A 14,278-nucleotide genomic window follows, 5' to 3' on the forward strand; every position below is an offset into this window, starting at 1 on the left:
CATTAACCCCAATTCCCCTCTGAGTGAAGATGTTGCTGCTCACCTCAGTCTAAAATTTCTTGTCTATAACCTGAGACTTTGACCCTTGTACTGAACAAGAGAAACATTCATCCCAAACCCAGTCTGTTGAGTCCTGTCAGAATTCAGGTAAATCATCCCATGTCCTTCTCCACTGCAGTGAAAACCTTATCAAGTTCATCAGTTCTGCCTCCCAGGAAGAGATCTGGTGAGATTTTGCATTACTCCCTCTGTGGCAGAAGCAACTGCTAGTTTTTTTTTATATCACAGCTACTTCTTGCACTGAACTGGGGAATGGCCCAGTGCATCAAGAGGTAACACATAAAGCAATGATGCTTGAAGACCAGAGGAAGGAATGCAGTAAGAAATATTATGGCATAAGCTTCCACCTCTAATACAGGAGATCCACGCCCCTCTCCAGACTCCATGCTCAGATAACTTGGCCGACTTCTGGTGACTAATTGAGGGGGTGTTGAACCGTCGGAAGGACTATTAAAGTGAGGTCCATTAAATTTTAAATTTAAGTTAAATTTAGACATACAGCACGATAACAAGCCATTTCGGCCCACAAGTCCACGCCGCCCAGTTTACACCCAATTAACCTACATCCCCAGTACATTCCAAACAGTGGGAGGAAATCGGAGCCCCTGAGGAAAACCCATGCAGACACAAGGTGAACGTACAAATTCCTTACAGACAGTGCTGGCACTGTAAAGGCATTGCACTAACTGCTACATCAACCATGCCACCATCTTCTCTTCCATCTGAACATAAAAGATCCCATGGCACTCTGCAGACTCCACTCTACTGTCTTGGTCCTTTGCTTACAACCATTAAATTATCACCATCACTCATTGTTATGGGATCTTGTTGTGCATGTGTTAGCCCTTACAACAGAGATCTGGTATCAGAAGTACTTCTTTAGCTGTAAAGGGCAGTGAGTTGCTGTGAAATGTGCTGCAATTTGGATTTTGCCTTTTTAAGCTACTGATAATTAACCCTTTATAAACTCCCAACGTAATACAAAGATAAATCTTTAATTCCTCATTATGTTTTGACTGCCCATATTCTGATTGAGAGTCGACTGCAAGCTGGCATAATGTAACCTGAGTTATGGTTAGCCTGCTGCAGCTAATGCTGGGTTTTGAGAGTGACTAGGAGACATAATCCCACAGACTCTTGGGTTGGCCAAAGAGGTCAGATGTTGGACTGGACTTCTGCAGTTCTCATATTAAAAACAGTCATCAAAACCTCCCAGCTCCAGGTCAGAAAAGATAAAACATAACATCACTAATGAGCTTTTGCTTTGCATGCTTACAAATCAGTGTGCAGATCACAAGTTTGTTAAAGGCACAGATGCTTACATCCAAGACAAAATTCTGCCAAAAATCAGAAGTATTTGAAAATTCTGGAGCCCAAACTATTTTCATAATCATAATCAATAATATAAAAGCAAAATGTTGTGGGTGACAAGAATTGGAAATAAAAGAGAAAATTGTGGAGACCTTCGGCAGATCAGGCAAAAATAAACAATTCTACTGATAGGTCTTCAAGCTGAAATATTAGCTGTTTCTCTCTCCACAGATGTGCCTGACCTGCGGAGTGTTGGTTTTATTTCTGAACTACTGTATTCCTGTAAATAAATTCCTGTATTTTGCCGTGATCGCTGCAGTTTCTGGGTTGCTCTCCTGCATTCTCTCTGGGAAGCAGATTTGTAAGTTCGATATTAGAGTCAAGTTTTTTTTGCTCGGTAAGATGAGGCATCACTGTCCTTCATTTGCCTGTCTGTATTATCCTGTGACAATCATCCTTGCTGTTTTCATGGAATCAGGGCTATATCATGTGCATCGACCCACACACCCCATCCCCAGCGATTTTATTTCTTCAACTAGTGTATTGTCACATATACCAACATGTAGTGAGCAGTCCGGCTTGACATCCCATTCATAGTACAGCATGTAAGGCACAGTACAAAGGGCAGGGTTACAGAGAGAGAGAGAGTGAGAGATAATCTGGCATGGAGCAAAGGCAATATACTGTAATTATACTATTGTGGGGGTCATTCAGGAGTCTGATAATAGTTGGAAAGGATCTGGTAGTGTGTGATCTCACACTCCTAATGGGAAGGAGTGAAGAGAATGTGACTGGAGCAGGATGTCTTTTTCAAAGCAACAGAAGTTATAGTGGAGTTGATGGAAGGGAGTGGGAGTGGGTGTTCTAGTTTATAAAGCAAAGCCCTTTACGATCAAAGTGAAGATTTTTAAGATCAAAGCAACAATATTATGAGCTGGGGGAAAAGGCCCATAAAGTCTTGTCCTGGCAGGTGAGGTCAGAAGAAGTCTGGAGGACAATTAATGTGATTCAACCAAAAGAAATAAATGATACATTAAGTAATTCTATAAAAAACTGTATAAATTAGAATCAAAGGGAGACCCTACTAAAATAGACGACTTCTTGCATGCATTAGAACTGCCAAATTTGGATTAGAAGGAGAAAGATGGACTGGATATCCCCTTCTCAAGAGAAAATATTGAACAAACTCTGAGCACTCTTAGGCAAGTAAATCTCGGGAGAGGATGGGTTCCCTGTTGAATTTTATAGAGAATTTAAGGACCTTTTAATACCCCTTCTTATGAAGGTAGTAGATCAGGCGATGGAAACACATACACTCCCGGAGTCTTTTCTGATAGCAATTATTACAGTGATTCCAAAAAAACAGGGATCCATTGAAACCCACAACCTATCAACCAATATCACTAGTGAACGCAGATAATAAAATTATAGCAAAAATGTTGGCTGATAGTTTGGCAAAATATTTGCCAAAATTGACAAATCCAGATCAGGCTGGCTTCATTCAAAAAAGGCAAACTGCAGGTATAATACATCTACTTAATATAATACATCTGGCACAATCAGGGTTGGATCTGGGGGTGGCTGTATCTCTCAATGTGGAAAAGGCCTTCGATAGATTGTAATGGGATTTCCTATTTAAGGTACTGGAAACATTTGGATTGGGACAAACATTTATAAATTGGGTGAGAACATTATTCCATAAGCTCCAAGCCAAAATGATCACAAATGGACAAAGATCTCCAGTGTTCCCGCTGAGTGAATTTAGTAGTCAGGGCAGTCCTTTGTCACCAGCTCTGTTGAACCACTGGTGGAAACCATTCGATGAGACCCACATAAAAAGGGGTATAAGGTGGGCCACGTGGAACAAAAAATCAATCTATTTGCTGAGGATGTGTTAATATATTTGACAGACCCTGGGGGGGGGGTGGGGAAGGGGGTCATTGGCCAGTCTATGGACCGCACTGGAAGATTATAGGAAGGTATCAAGATATAAAATAAATCTGGACAAAAGTGAAATTATGCCTTTGACTAAAAGGGATTGCAAACCATATCAGTAAGGAAACCAATTTAAGTGGCAACAAGAAGGTATAAGTATTTAGGAGTAAGAGTAGAAAAAGATTTAAGCAATAAATATAAGTTAAACTATAGCGGATATGGCTAAATTGAAAATTCTGCCCATAACATTACTGGCCAGAGTAAATTGTATAAAAATGAAGGTGATGCCAAGACTACAATGTCTTTTTCCAAACACTGCCCAGAACAGGGGCCCAGTGCTTCTTCAAAATGCTCAATGAATGTGTCAGAAACCTTTTGTGGAGTGGGAAGGTGGCTAGAGTCTCCATGGAAAAATTAACATGGGAATGTAAAACTGCCAGATTTCAAAAAATTATTATTGGGCTTTTCAAGTGAGATTTATTACCTCACTGAGGAGGGGCCCCCTGTCCTGGGCACAAATTGGACTACACATGATATGGTAAAGGACAGCAGGAGAATTTATATATAACTAGAACACCAAATAATCCCATTTTAAAACAAATATACCAAATATTGCAAAAAAAAACATCAATGCATTGGATTGAAGGTTGGCTGTCTCCTAATATGCCCTTGACCCAGAACAATTTAATACCCATGATGTTGGACAACAGGATCCTGGACACCTGGTGTCAGAAACTGATCAGGTGTATCAAGGACTATTATGGTCAGGGAAACTAATGTCATTTGAGCAATTGAGAATTCATTTTGGGTTATCTAATAGAACATTCTTCTGCTTCCTACAATTGAGATCTTTCTTAAGAGATAAATTAGGACAACCAATGACTCTGCCAGAGTGTAGCACCATGGAGATTCTAATTCAACAAGGAACGTATTTAAGTTTATTACTAGAATGCAGTTCAAACTCCAGAGTGGGGGTCCAAAACTAGGATTATACCGGTCAAGGGAGAAATGGGAGTTGGACTTGGGTATAATGATTAATGAAATTTGGTGGGAAGATTTGTGTCTAAACAGCTTTACAGGGATTGTCAATGCTAGATATATGCTGGCACAGTACAATTTCCTGCATCAGTTATACCTCACACCAGAAAATTTACATAAATCAAAGTCAGAAATTTCAGATATGCTTTTCAGATGTAGTGTAGAAGTTGGAACCTTTATCCATTCCACTTGGCTATGTGCAAAGATAAGATCCTTCTGGGTAGACCTGGGGCGAACATCTTAAAAAAATTACAAAAGTGGAGTTTCCACAAGACCCAGATTTGTTCCTTCTGGAAGATATTAGCGAAGTACAGTCTAGACTATCCAAACACCAAATTCAATTTGTGAAGATCGCTGTCGGAGGCCAGGAAGTGTATAGTGGTTGCGTGGAAGTCCAACTCTCAACTGAGTATTACACGATGGAGTACGGAAATGTAGAGTTCCATTCCCCTGGAGAGGATGACTTCTAACTTGAGAAGGAAGTAGGACATGTACATTGAAGTGTGGCAACCATACCTGAGGCACACAAGGGGACAGATATGATCTATACCCCCCCCCCCCCCCACTTAAGAAATGAGTTAAGATACAATTGTCCTGACAGATAAATAAAGAGACTGAATTAAGGTTGTGGTACAGATGACGTGTGCTTTAATTTTTATTTTTTAGTTTAAAAAATTTTTCCTTTGCCTTTTATGGTTTATTTAATATTTGTGGAAACGGGGAAAAATACTGGACTCTGTATATTATATTGTTTGATAAGAAAATATCTATATTGTTTGTATACATTAGCTTGGGTCTTTTAAAATAAAATATTCAAAAAAAAAACAAAGCCCTTTACAATGCTTGGCTAGTCAGGATGCCCGTGTAGGGAGAGAAACAGCTAACGTTTCCACTGTCGACAATGTCAGAAGCGGAGCTGTTGTCAGCCTTTCACCAGAAGAGGGACTTGGGATCTCAGTGCGTAAGGGAACAAATAAAAGCAGAGAGGTTTGTGACAGGACAGGGGGCAGGAATGAATATAATGATGGCACAGGGCAAAATTAGACAATAGGGAGCAGGGAGGTGGAGAATGTCCAGCTCACTGGATCCGAGCTTGGGAAGTGGAGCAGTGTGGGAAGTGGATAGAGCTGGATCAGAGTTGGGAAGTGGAGCTGGTCTGCACTTGGGAAGTGAACGGAGCTGATCCGGATTGGGAAGTGGATGGAGATGATACAGGGTTGGGAAGTGGATGGAGATGGTCTGGGATCGGGAAGTAGAACTGATCTGGAGATGAGAAGTGGAGCTGGTCCAGGTTTGGGAAGTGGAGCTGGTGCGGGGTTAGGAAGTAAAGGTAAAGGTTCTGTTATAGTCACGTAATAATACATTTAGAATGTAACATAGATGAAATTTTTAACTTTTGTCAACCAAAAGGCATACAGTGAGTCTCCACTTTGTGGAGCTGGTCCTGATTTGGGAAGTGGATGGAGATGGATCAGAGTTGGGAATTGAAGCTGGTCTGCACTTAGGAAGTGGATGGAGCTGGTCCAGGTTTTGGAAGTGGAGTTGGTCTGGGAATAGAAAGTGGAGCTGGTCTGGGGTTGGGAATTGAAGCTGATCTGGGGTTTGGGAGTGGAGCTGGTCCAGGGTTAGGAAGTAGATGGATATGGTCCAGCCCAATGGGTCTGGGGGGGAGTTTGGAAGGTTATGTGCACACATAATCTGCAAGGAATGGTGGGATGGGGGTGGGGGTATGTTTGCACGAGTTCCTCAACACCATTCTCAACCATTCTTTCATGATTATTTGGAAGGAACAAACTCTTTATAATTGAAGAAGCTTAATATAAACCATTTCTTTTCTTTGGCTTGTCTTCGCGGACGAAGATTTATGGAAGGGTATGTCCATGTCTGCTGCAGGCTCGTTGGTGACTGACAAGTCCAATGCGGGACAGGCAGGCACGGTTGCTGCGGATGCAAGGGAAAATTGGTTGGTTGGGGTTGGGTGTTGGGTTTTTCCTCCTTTGTCTTTTGTCAGTGAGGTGGGCTCTGCGGACTTCTTCAAAGGAGGTTGCTGCCCACCGAACTGTGAGGCACCAAGATGCACGGTTGGAGGCGATATCAGCCCACTGGCGGTGGTCAATGTGGCAGGCAGCAAGAGATCTCTTTAAGCAGTCCTTGTACCTCTTCTTTGGTGCACCTCTGTCTCGGTGGCTATTGGAGAGCTCGCCATATAACACGATCTTTGGAAGGTGATGGTCCTCCATTCTGGAGACGTGAACCACTAATAAGACTATAAAACCATAAGATGTGGGAGCAGAAATATGCTATTGAGCCAATCGAGTCTGTCCCACCATTTAATTATGAGCTGATCTATATTCCAACTCAGCTCCACTGTCTGACCTTCTCCCCATAACCTATGATGCCCCACTAATTGAAAGGTCATATGCGATAGATACAACTAATGATTAATTTTAGAGCACCTTGTTCCAGTTTGCTGAGGTCTTTACATTATTACTGCACAATAAACCATTTCTAATTCCATGATTACACATTAAACATGGGGACGCAATGCAAAAAGTAAATACTTCCAAATATAAACACGACTATTTAAATGCAAAGTGCTTAATATGATTTATCAATTAATGTGTATTATCTGTTCATTTCAGTGGTTGCCTTGTATCTGAATTGTCTTGCTGTTCCTATCAGAACTTACTGGGTAGTTCTTGCCCAGGTCTGTGATGGGACATGATTGTTAGGTAGGGAAGGAAATATGCAGAGTACATGTTGCTCAGAGATTCACCCAGCAATCACATACTGTCGGAGTGTTGGTATGGTGTGCTCCACCTCTGAAATTCAGTCCCAGTGAAGTCAACAGAATGAATTGCAGAGACAGGAGCAGCCAAATGATGCATTTAATGACGCTGGACTTGCATCAATATCCAGGGAATCGAACTTGCTACATACGTTCATTGCTACAACTTAACAAAATCAACATTGACCTGTCAGAGTGAGGAGCTCATCATTGGGATAGTGGGGCATGGAGTGGGGCAGTCTCTGTAGCTCAGTCCCTGACGGGTTTCTCTTCTGATTTGCAGGTGGATGACCAAATGAAGCTGCTACAGAACTGCTGGAGTGAGCTGTTGGTTCTCGACCATATCTGCAGACAGGTTTACCACGGGAAGGAAAACAGTATCCTCCTGGTGACAGCCCAAGAGGTGACCCTTTCAGGGGTTATCATGATTATCCCACGGGCCAGGCCCAGTGTCCAGAACCACAGGGACCCCCTAATAGCAGTGATCACTTACGCAGAACACCAGAGCTGGAGAACTAGCTTCCCAGTGACGACATCCACCGAGACCAGTGATTGACACCAGGCTCCTCCTCTCTTTCTAACCTCCTAGGTCATTTGTCCAACATCCTGTATTGGGTACAAGTGGGTACTGGATGGGTACAAATCTTGGGGAGACCAAATCTGTTGTCTTTCATCCCCGGCCTCTAATTCTTGGTCATGCTTGAGTTGAGAGTCATATGTGGACTCAGGCCTTTCAGCCCTCTAGGTCTGCCCCAATCATCCTGAAACCAGTTGCACTATTGGCATCACTGGGACTATCTCTTTCTGGACTATGTCTGCAAACAGGTTTACCACGGAATCTCTCCCTGAATCTGTCCCTGCTCTTTCTGCTGACTCTCCCAGATACTGCTGGCCAATGCTCCTCACTCCACTGTTTGCATGCCATCTTGCACTGCCCTGTTCATCCATCCCTCTGGTGTCAACAGCCCTTTATTTGCATCTAGCCAACCATCACTTGAGTTTTAAAGTTCTCCTCTATGTTTTCAGCTGTATCCTTGTCTCACCGCGACACCTCATTTTAACTTCCTCCAGTTCTCCTCCAACTCTGGCCTCTAGCTCAGGTCTGAACATATGACCTCCACCAGGGTAAGCTGGCCCACAAGTGTAAGGCTCATGGGGTCCAAGGCGAGCTGGCTGCTCTCAGTTGTGTTCCACAAGGATTGGTGCTGAGACCAATGTCATTTGAAATATATATTAGCGACTTGATATAAATGTAGGAGGTGTGATTAGTAAGCTTGCAGACAACATAAAAGTTGGTGGTGCTGTCTGGTGAGGAGTCTTGCCTAAAGCCTCAACAAGACATCGTTCTGATGGAAAGTTGAGCGGAGATTGGCAGATGGAATTTAATCCTGATAAGTGTGAGATGCTGCATTTTGGGCAGTGAAATAGGGTGGGGCATATGCAGTAAATCGTAAAGTGCTAAATATTGTTGATGAACAGAGAGACCTCGAGATTCAAGTCCATATTTACCTGAAGATGATAACACAGGTAGACAAGGCGGTGAAGAAAGCATATAGCATGCTTGCCTTCATGTGTTGAAGCACAGAACGTAACAGCTGCACCATTAGGCTGCAACTTCATGAAACCAGGTTAGACTGCACTTGGATTGTTCTAGAAAATTCTGGTTGCCACACTACAGGATGGGCGGGATTGCATTAGAGAAAGCGCAGAGAAAATTCATCAGGATGTTGCCTGAATTTGCAGCCTTTAGTGAGGGGCAGGAGATTTTAAGTCTGGGTTTGTTTTTCCTGCAGTGAAGGAAAACACGACCATTTAAATGCAAAGTGCTTAATATGATTTATTAATTAATGTGTATTATCTGTTCATAATATATGAAAAAATATATATTTCAAATGACATTGGTCTCAGCACCAATCCTTGTGGAACACAACTGAGAGCAGCCAGCTCGCCTTGGATCCCATGAGCCTTACACTTGTGGGCCAGCTTACCCTGGTGGAGGTCATATGTTCAGACCTGAACTAGAGGCCAGAATTGGAGGAGAACTGGAGGAAGTTACAATGAGGTATCGCGGCGAGACAAGGATACAGCTGAAAACATGGAGGAGAACTTTAAAACTCAAGTGATGGTTGGCTAGATGCAAATAAAGGGCTGTTGACACCAGAGGGATGGATGAACATATAAAATGAAGAGAGGGAGAGAAAAGGTAGAATGTCAGAATATTTTTATCGGCGTGGGCATCAAAAATTGGAAGTCATCAGTTTAAAATGAGAGGAAGGAATTGTAAGGTGGATTTGAGGCGAATTACTTTTACCCAGAGATTGGTTGCTAGAGAAGGAGGTGAGTGAGATGAATCACTATGGTTAGGTGAGATGAAGACAAGCACTTAAACAGGAAAGGCGTAGAGGGATATGATCCAGTGTGAGCAAATGGGATTCATGTAGATGGTCAAATAGTGGTACCTGGTGGCACACCACTAGTGACAGTTTCCAATCCCTCTGCCTCCCATCACTAAGCCAATTTTGGACATGAGGGCCAACATAAGCCCATCTAAGATGAACTGTATTTGGGCCAATTTCCTTGTGGTAACTAATCAAATGTGGAGAAGATTGCTTCAACCCCTTCCTTGCTTTGAAAAATACATAGATGGATATAATTTAATCAAATAGAATTTGATGATGAGATTAAAGTGGTGAAGGTGGTCTGCAGTGAAAATCAAAATTTCAAACAGATGAAAGTTTACTACATAATCAGGAATATTGTTTAAATGCCTCAACCAATTACAGTAACCATCCAGTATTGTGGTTTCAAATACCCCAAAACTGCAGATGCTGAAAACCTGAAATAAAAAAGAATTTGCTGGAGATACTCAGCTGTTCAGGCAGCATCAGCAAAGGGAGCAATGGCCCTTCATTGGGACTGGGAGAAGTTAAGGATAAAACAGGAGGCAAGAAGAGGAGGGTGAGGAAGGGCAGTATTTGGAAAGCAAGAGAGATTAGATGGCACAATGGGGTGTTGAGACAAAAAACAAAATGGGAAAGAGGGGGAAATGTGAGCAGCAGCTCGTGGTTTGGAATGTGTTCACGAAACCAGTGATCCTGAGCAGGTTCCCAAACTTCCTTCCCAAGTGAATCACAGCAATCTTCTGGCTTTGCTTTATGTACTGGTTTGCATATTTATAAAAACCTGCCACTATTTTGCCAATTGTCGCCTTTCAGAAATCAACTTCTGAAACTGCGGAGACGTGACAAAGATAAAACTTCCCTCTCAGCTGGGAAGAAGTCAGATTAGCAATTGGCACCACAACTGTTTGACTGTGTCTGGAATTGTTTCTGCACCAGGGACAAGCACTGATTCCTAGAGTGACCACTTGCCGTCCACAGACCACAGGCAGACTCAGCAGTGATGGATTTCCGTCAATGCACTCCTTCACTTCCCACACAAAATTTGGTGTTTACTGCAAGTGATCTGGGAACCAGACCCCAGCATTTACAAGGCTGAAGTTAATTTTAGACAGAAATAATTACAGTATTTCCAGACATGGTAGCAGTGAAAATGAACACACAACCTTAGAGTCAGGCAGATTAAGAATTTGTTCTGAAGTGTTGATATTGCTGGCAATGTTGTCCATTGAGAATTGCCATGGTCTTGAGTCATTTTGTAAGGCTGCTTTTGATTTGCCAGGAAGTTTCGTTATTGTTACAACTCTTGAAAACGAATTTTCAAGCAAAGGTGGAGTCAGGCAAAGAGGTTTAAATTATTAAACAAGGACAAAAACAGAATCATTAATGCATTAATACTCAGAAGTAATAACATCAGACTTGTACATCACAGGAACAGGCCTCTGGTCCTATCTTGTCTGTTCACCACTGTGCCCAACTAGATAATCTCACTAGTCTGCATTAATTCCCTATCCCCCTGTGCCTTGCTTAATCAAGTAGCTGTCCAGATGCCTCTTAGATGTTGTTCCTGTTCCTGCCTCCATCACCTCCTCTGGTAGCTCATTCCATGTCTCAAATACTTCATAGATCCCCTTAAACCTCTCCCCCTCAACTTAAATCTATGTCCTCTCATTTTAGAGACCATTACCATGGGAAATAGACTCCAGCTGTCATCCCCTACCTACACCTCATACATTTATATACCTCTATATGCAATCTCTCTGCCTTGTTAGTTCCTTGTTAGTCCTAGCCTATCCAGCTTCTCCTTATAACTCAAGCCCTCCAGAGCTGGTAACATCTCTGTGAATCTTTTCTGAATCCTCTCCAACTTAGACTCACCTTTCCTAGTCCATGACCAGATCTGCACACAATACTCCAAGTGTGGCCTAATCATTGTTTTGTGCTACAGTAACATAATGTCCCAATTCTTAAACTTAATACCATGGCCATTGAAGGTTATCAAGCCATTTGCCTTTGTTATCACCCTGTCCACCTGTGTCACTTTTTTCAGGGAACTATGTACCTGTACCCCAAGGTCTCTCTATTCAACACTCTCCAGGGCCCTACCATTCCTACCCAGGTATAAACTCTCAGAATGAATCACCTTGAGCCTATCTGAGTTACATTACATCTGAGTAGTATTAATATAAAATATAGACCTGACGCACAGTAAATAACTCGAGAAACTAACACTGAGTCATTGATCTGCAGGCTTTTATTCGCAATGGACAAGGACTTCATCCTGTTGTGATCTGGGCTTTCTGGGGAAGGATCAGGGTGATGGAGACTTTCTACAAGGTCAAAAGAGGGAGGGTCTGCAGGTACAGTCACAGGACAGGGCGGAGCCAGGTAATCAGGAAATCAGGAATACAATACAGTTTGGCAGTTCACCACAAAACCTTAAGATACAGGAGCAGGAATCAGCCATCTGGCCCATTCATTTGCTCCCCCATTCAACAAGATCACAGCTGATCTAGCCCAGGATTCAGCCCCCTTGACCTGCTTTTTTCCCACAGCCCTTAATTCCCCTATTCTGCCTATCATTTTTTATTAAATACGTTCAGTGAAGCAGCTGCTGCTGCTTCCTTGGGCAGAGAATTCCACAGATTCACCTCTCTGGGAGAAGCAGTTCCTCCTCATCTCCATCCTCAGTCTGATCCGCTGAATCTTGAAGCTACATCTCCCAGTTCTCGTCTCGCCTACAGTGGAAACAACCTCCAACTTCTGTTTTACCTATTCCTTCTGGAATTATCTATGTCTCTAAAAGATCACACTCACCCTTCTACACTCCAAAGAATACAGACCCAGGTGATTCAGTCTTTGCCCATAATTCCTTCATGTCTGCAATCAATCTGGTGGACCTTCTCTGCACTATCCCCAAAGCCAGTTTATCCTTTCCCAAGTAAGGAGACTGGAACTGCATGCAGTACTCCAGGTGTGGCCTCACTAGTACCCTATACAGATGTTGCAGAACCTCCTGCTCTTAAATTCAACCCTTCCTGAAATAAATAATATAAATAACAATGATCACCATTCGAGTGACTGGGGATTTAAATTCTTGTCCAGGTCTGGCTGGTGTGGATTCTCTAGGGTAGTGCGACGGAATGTCACCAGAATTAAGCTTTGCTGTTGTTCTCCACACAGAGTTCAGGGTGGGGGCAGTGACAGGTTCACTGACAGCTGTCACTCATCTCACCCTGCACATAATGGGCAAGCATTGCGACCGAACACTGGTGTCTCCTTCTGGCCAATTGCCCCTGGACCTGGTGACCTGACATGTACCAAGTGTGAAAATCCTGCACCATGCAGTGGTGTAAATGGCTGGACATGAACTCTTCCCTCTCTGTCCCCTTGTTAATCCACCATCCTCACACCCCATTCTTTCCAACCAGCCCATTTGCCCCCCCCCCCACCATTACTCAGTTCCTTCCACTTACCCCACCTGTCCACCATCCACATCTCCTCCCACACTATCCTCTCCCTTTATGGTTTCACCAATCTCCTACTATCAGAAGCTTCACCCTCCACCCCCCCCCCCAACTCCACATCCACTTCCCCTTTGTCTGATTCCATCTGACATTCATCCATCCCTCACTTGGCTCCATCTATCCATCATCCTTTATCCCTCATCTCTCCACCAATCACCTATTCACCCCTCTCCTCTTGTCCTGAAATGGGTTTTCGATCTGAAACGTCTAATATTAAAAAGCACATTTGGCATGAGTTAGTGACTGGAACATTTGGAACATTACATGTTTATTGATGAACTACAGAACTTTATTTAATCAATTAACCATTTTCCCCCCCAAAATTCTGTAAAAGGAAGGTGAACATTACCTCTGAGGTGTGGCATATTCTACTGATATCAGGGAAAAGCTGGCAGAATGGCCTGGTTTCCTGCTCCTTCACATATCCTCCACAACCCTCCCTTCTGCTATGGTTCAGTTGCTTTGACTTTCACACCTCTTGTAGGAAATGTTAACATCAGACACCAGAAGTCAGGTTACCTAGCAATGGATGGTGTCAAAGATGTAATAGGAAAATAAAAATATAAAATTTGTAGTTGCAGGAAATGTGAAATAAAAGCAGAAGATGCTGGAAATGGTCTGGAGTTCAGGCAGCATCTGTGAAGAGAGAAACAGAGCCACATTTTCATGTTCCATCCAAGAAAGGAGGCGATTTCAGCTCATCAAATCTATTACTAGCTCACAAAGCAGTCCCATTCTCTGCTAATGTCCTCTGTAAACTAATCTCCCAACATTCCCATCAACTCCCCTTCCCCCTCCCCAGGATTGGGCCACTCTCCTACACACAAGTGGCCACCTCACCTACCAGATGTGGGAGGAAACAAGAGCTCCTAGAGACAATGTCCCAGGACAATGATGCAAACTCTACACAGGCAGTGGCCGAGATTAGGATTGATCCTGAGAAACTGGTGCAGTGAGGCAGAAGCTCTACTAACTGCACCACTATTCAGCCCAAGACTAAAGATCTTTTGTCTGAACTGGGTCCTGATGGCCCCTATAAGATGCCCAGTTATTCCTTGATGCCCTGGTTTATGCGGGTATAACTTTCCACTATGTTTTGCACAATCAGATCCATTTCCTTCTTGAGGTATTATGAATGGGGATGAGTGTCTATGTAGTTTGAGAAACTACCAGAAACTTGATAACCTTGAAACATGAGACATCTGAGTAATGTTTTCTTT

At 43.0% G+C, this 14,278-nt stretch overlaps 1 protein-coding gene across 9 annotated transcripts in view; it reads left to right on the forward strand.

Moving 5' to 3' along the window:
- LOC138738252 (nuclear receptor subfamily 5 group A member 2-like) overlaps nt 1-14,278 on the forward strand; it is a 70,429-nt gene that overhangs the window by 40,998 nt on the left and 15,153 nt on the right. For 8 of the 9 annotated variants that reach the window (XM_069888371.1, XM_069888375.1, XM_069888376.1 and 5 more), the window contains one exon: nt 7,416-7,535. The exons of the other annotated variant lie outside the window; for it this stretch is intronic. In XM_069888371.1, the coding sequence (XP_069744472.1) occupies nt 7,416-7,535 (120 nt within the window). The remainder of the gene's footprint in view (nt 1-7,415; nt 7,536-14,278) is intronic. 9 annotated transcript variants of the gene reach the window in all.

The sequence above is a fragment of the Narcine bancroftii genome, chromosome 1 (assembly GCF_036971445.1).
Source record: "Narcine bancroftii isolate sNarBan1 chromosome 1, sNarBan1.hap1, whole genome shotgun sequence".
Lineage (NCBI taxonomy): Eukaryota > Metazoa > Chordata > Chondrichthyes > Torpediniformes > Narcinidae > Narcine > Narcine bancroftii.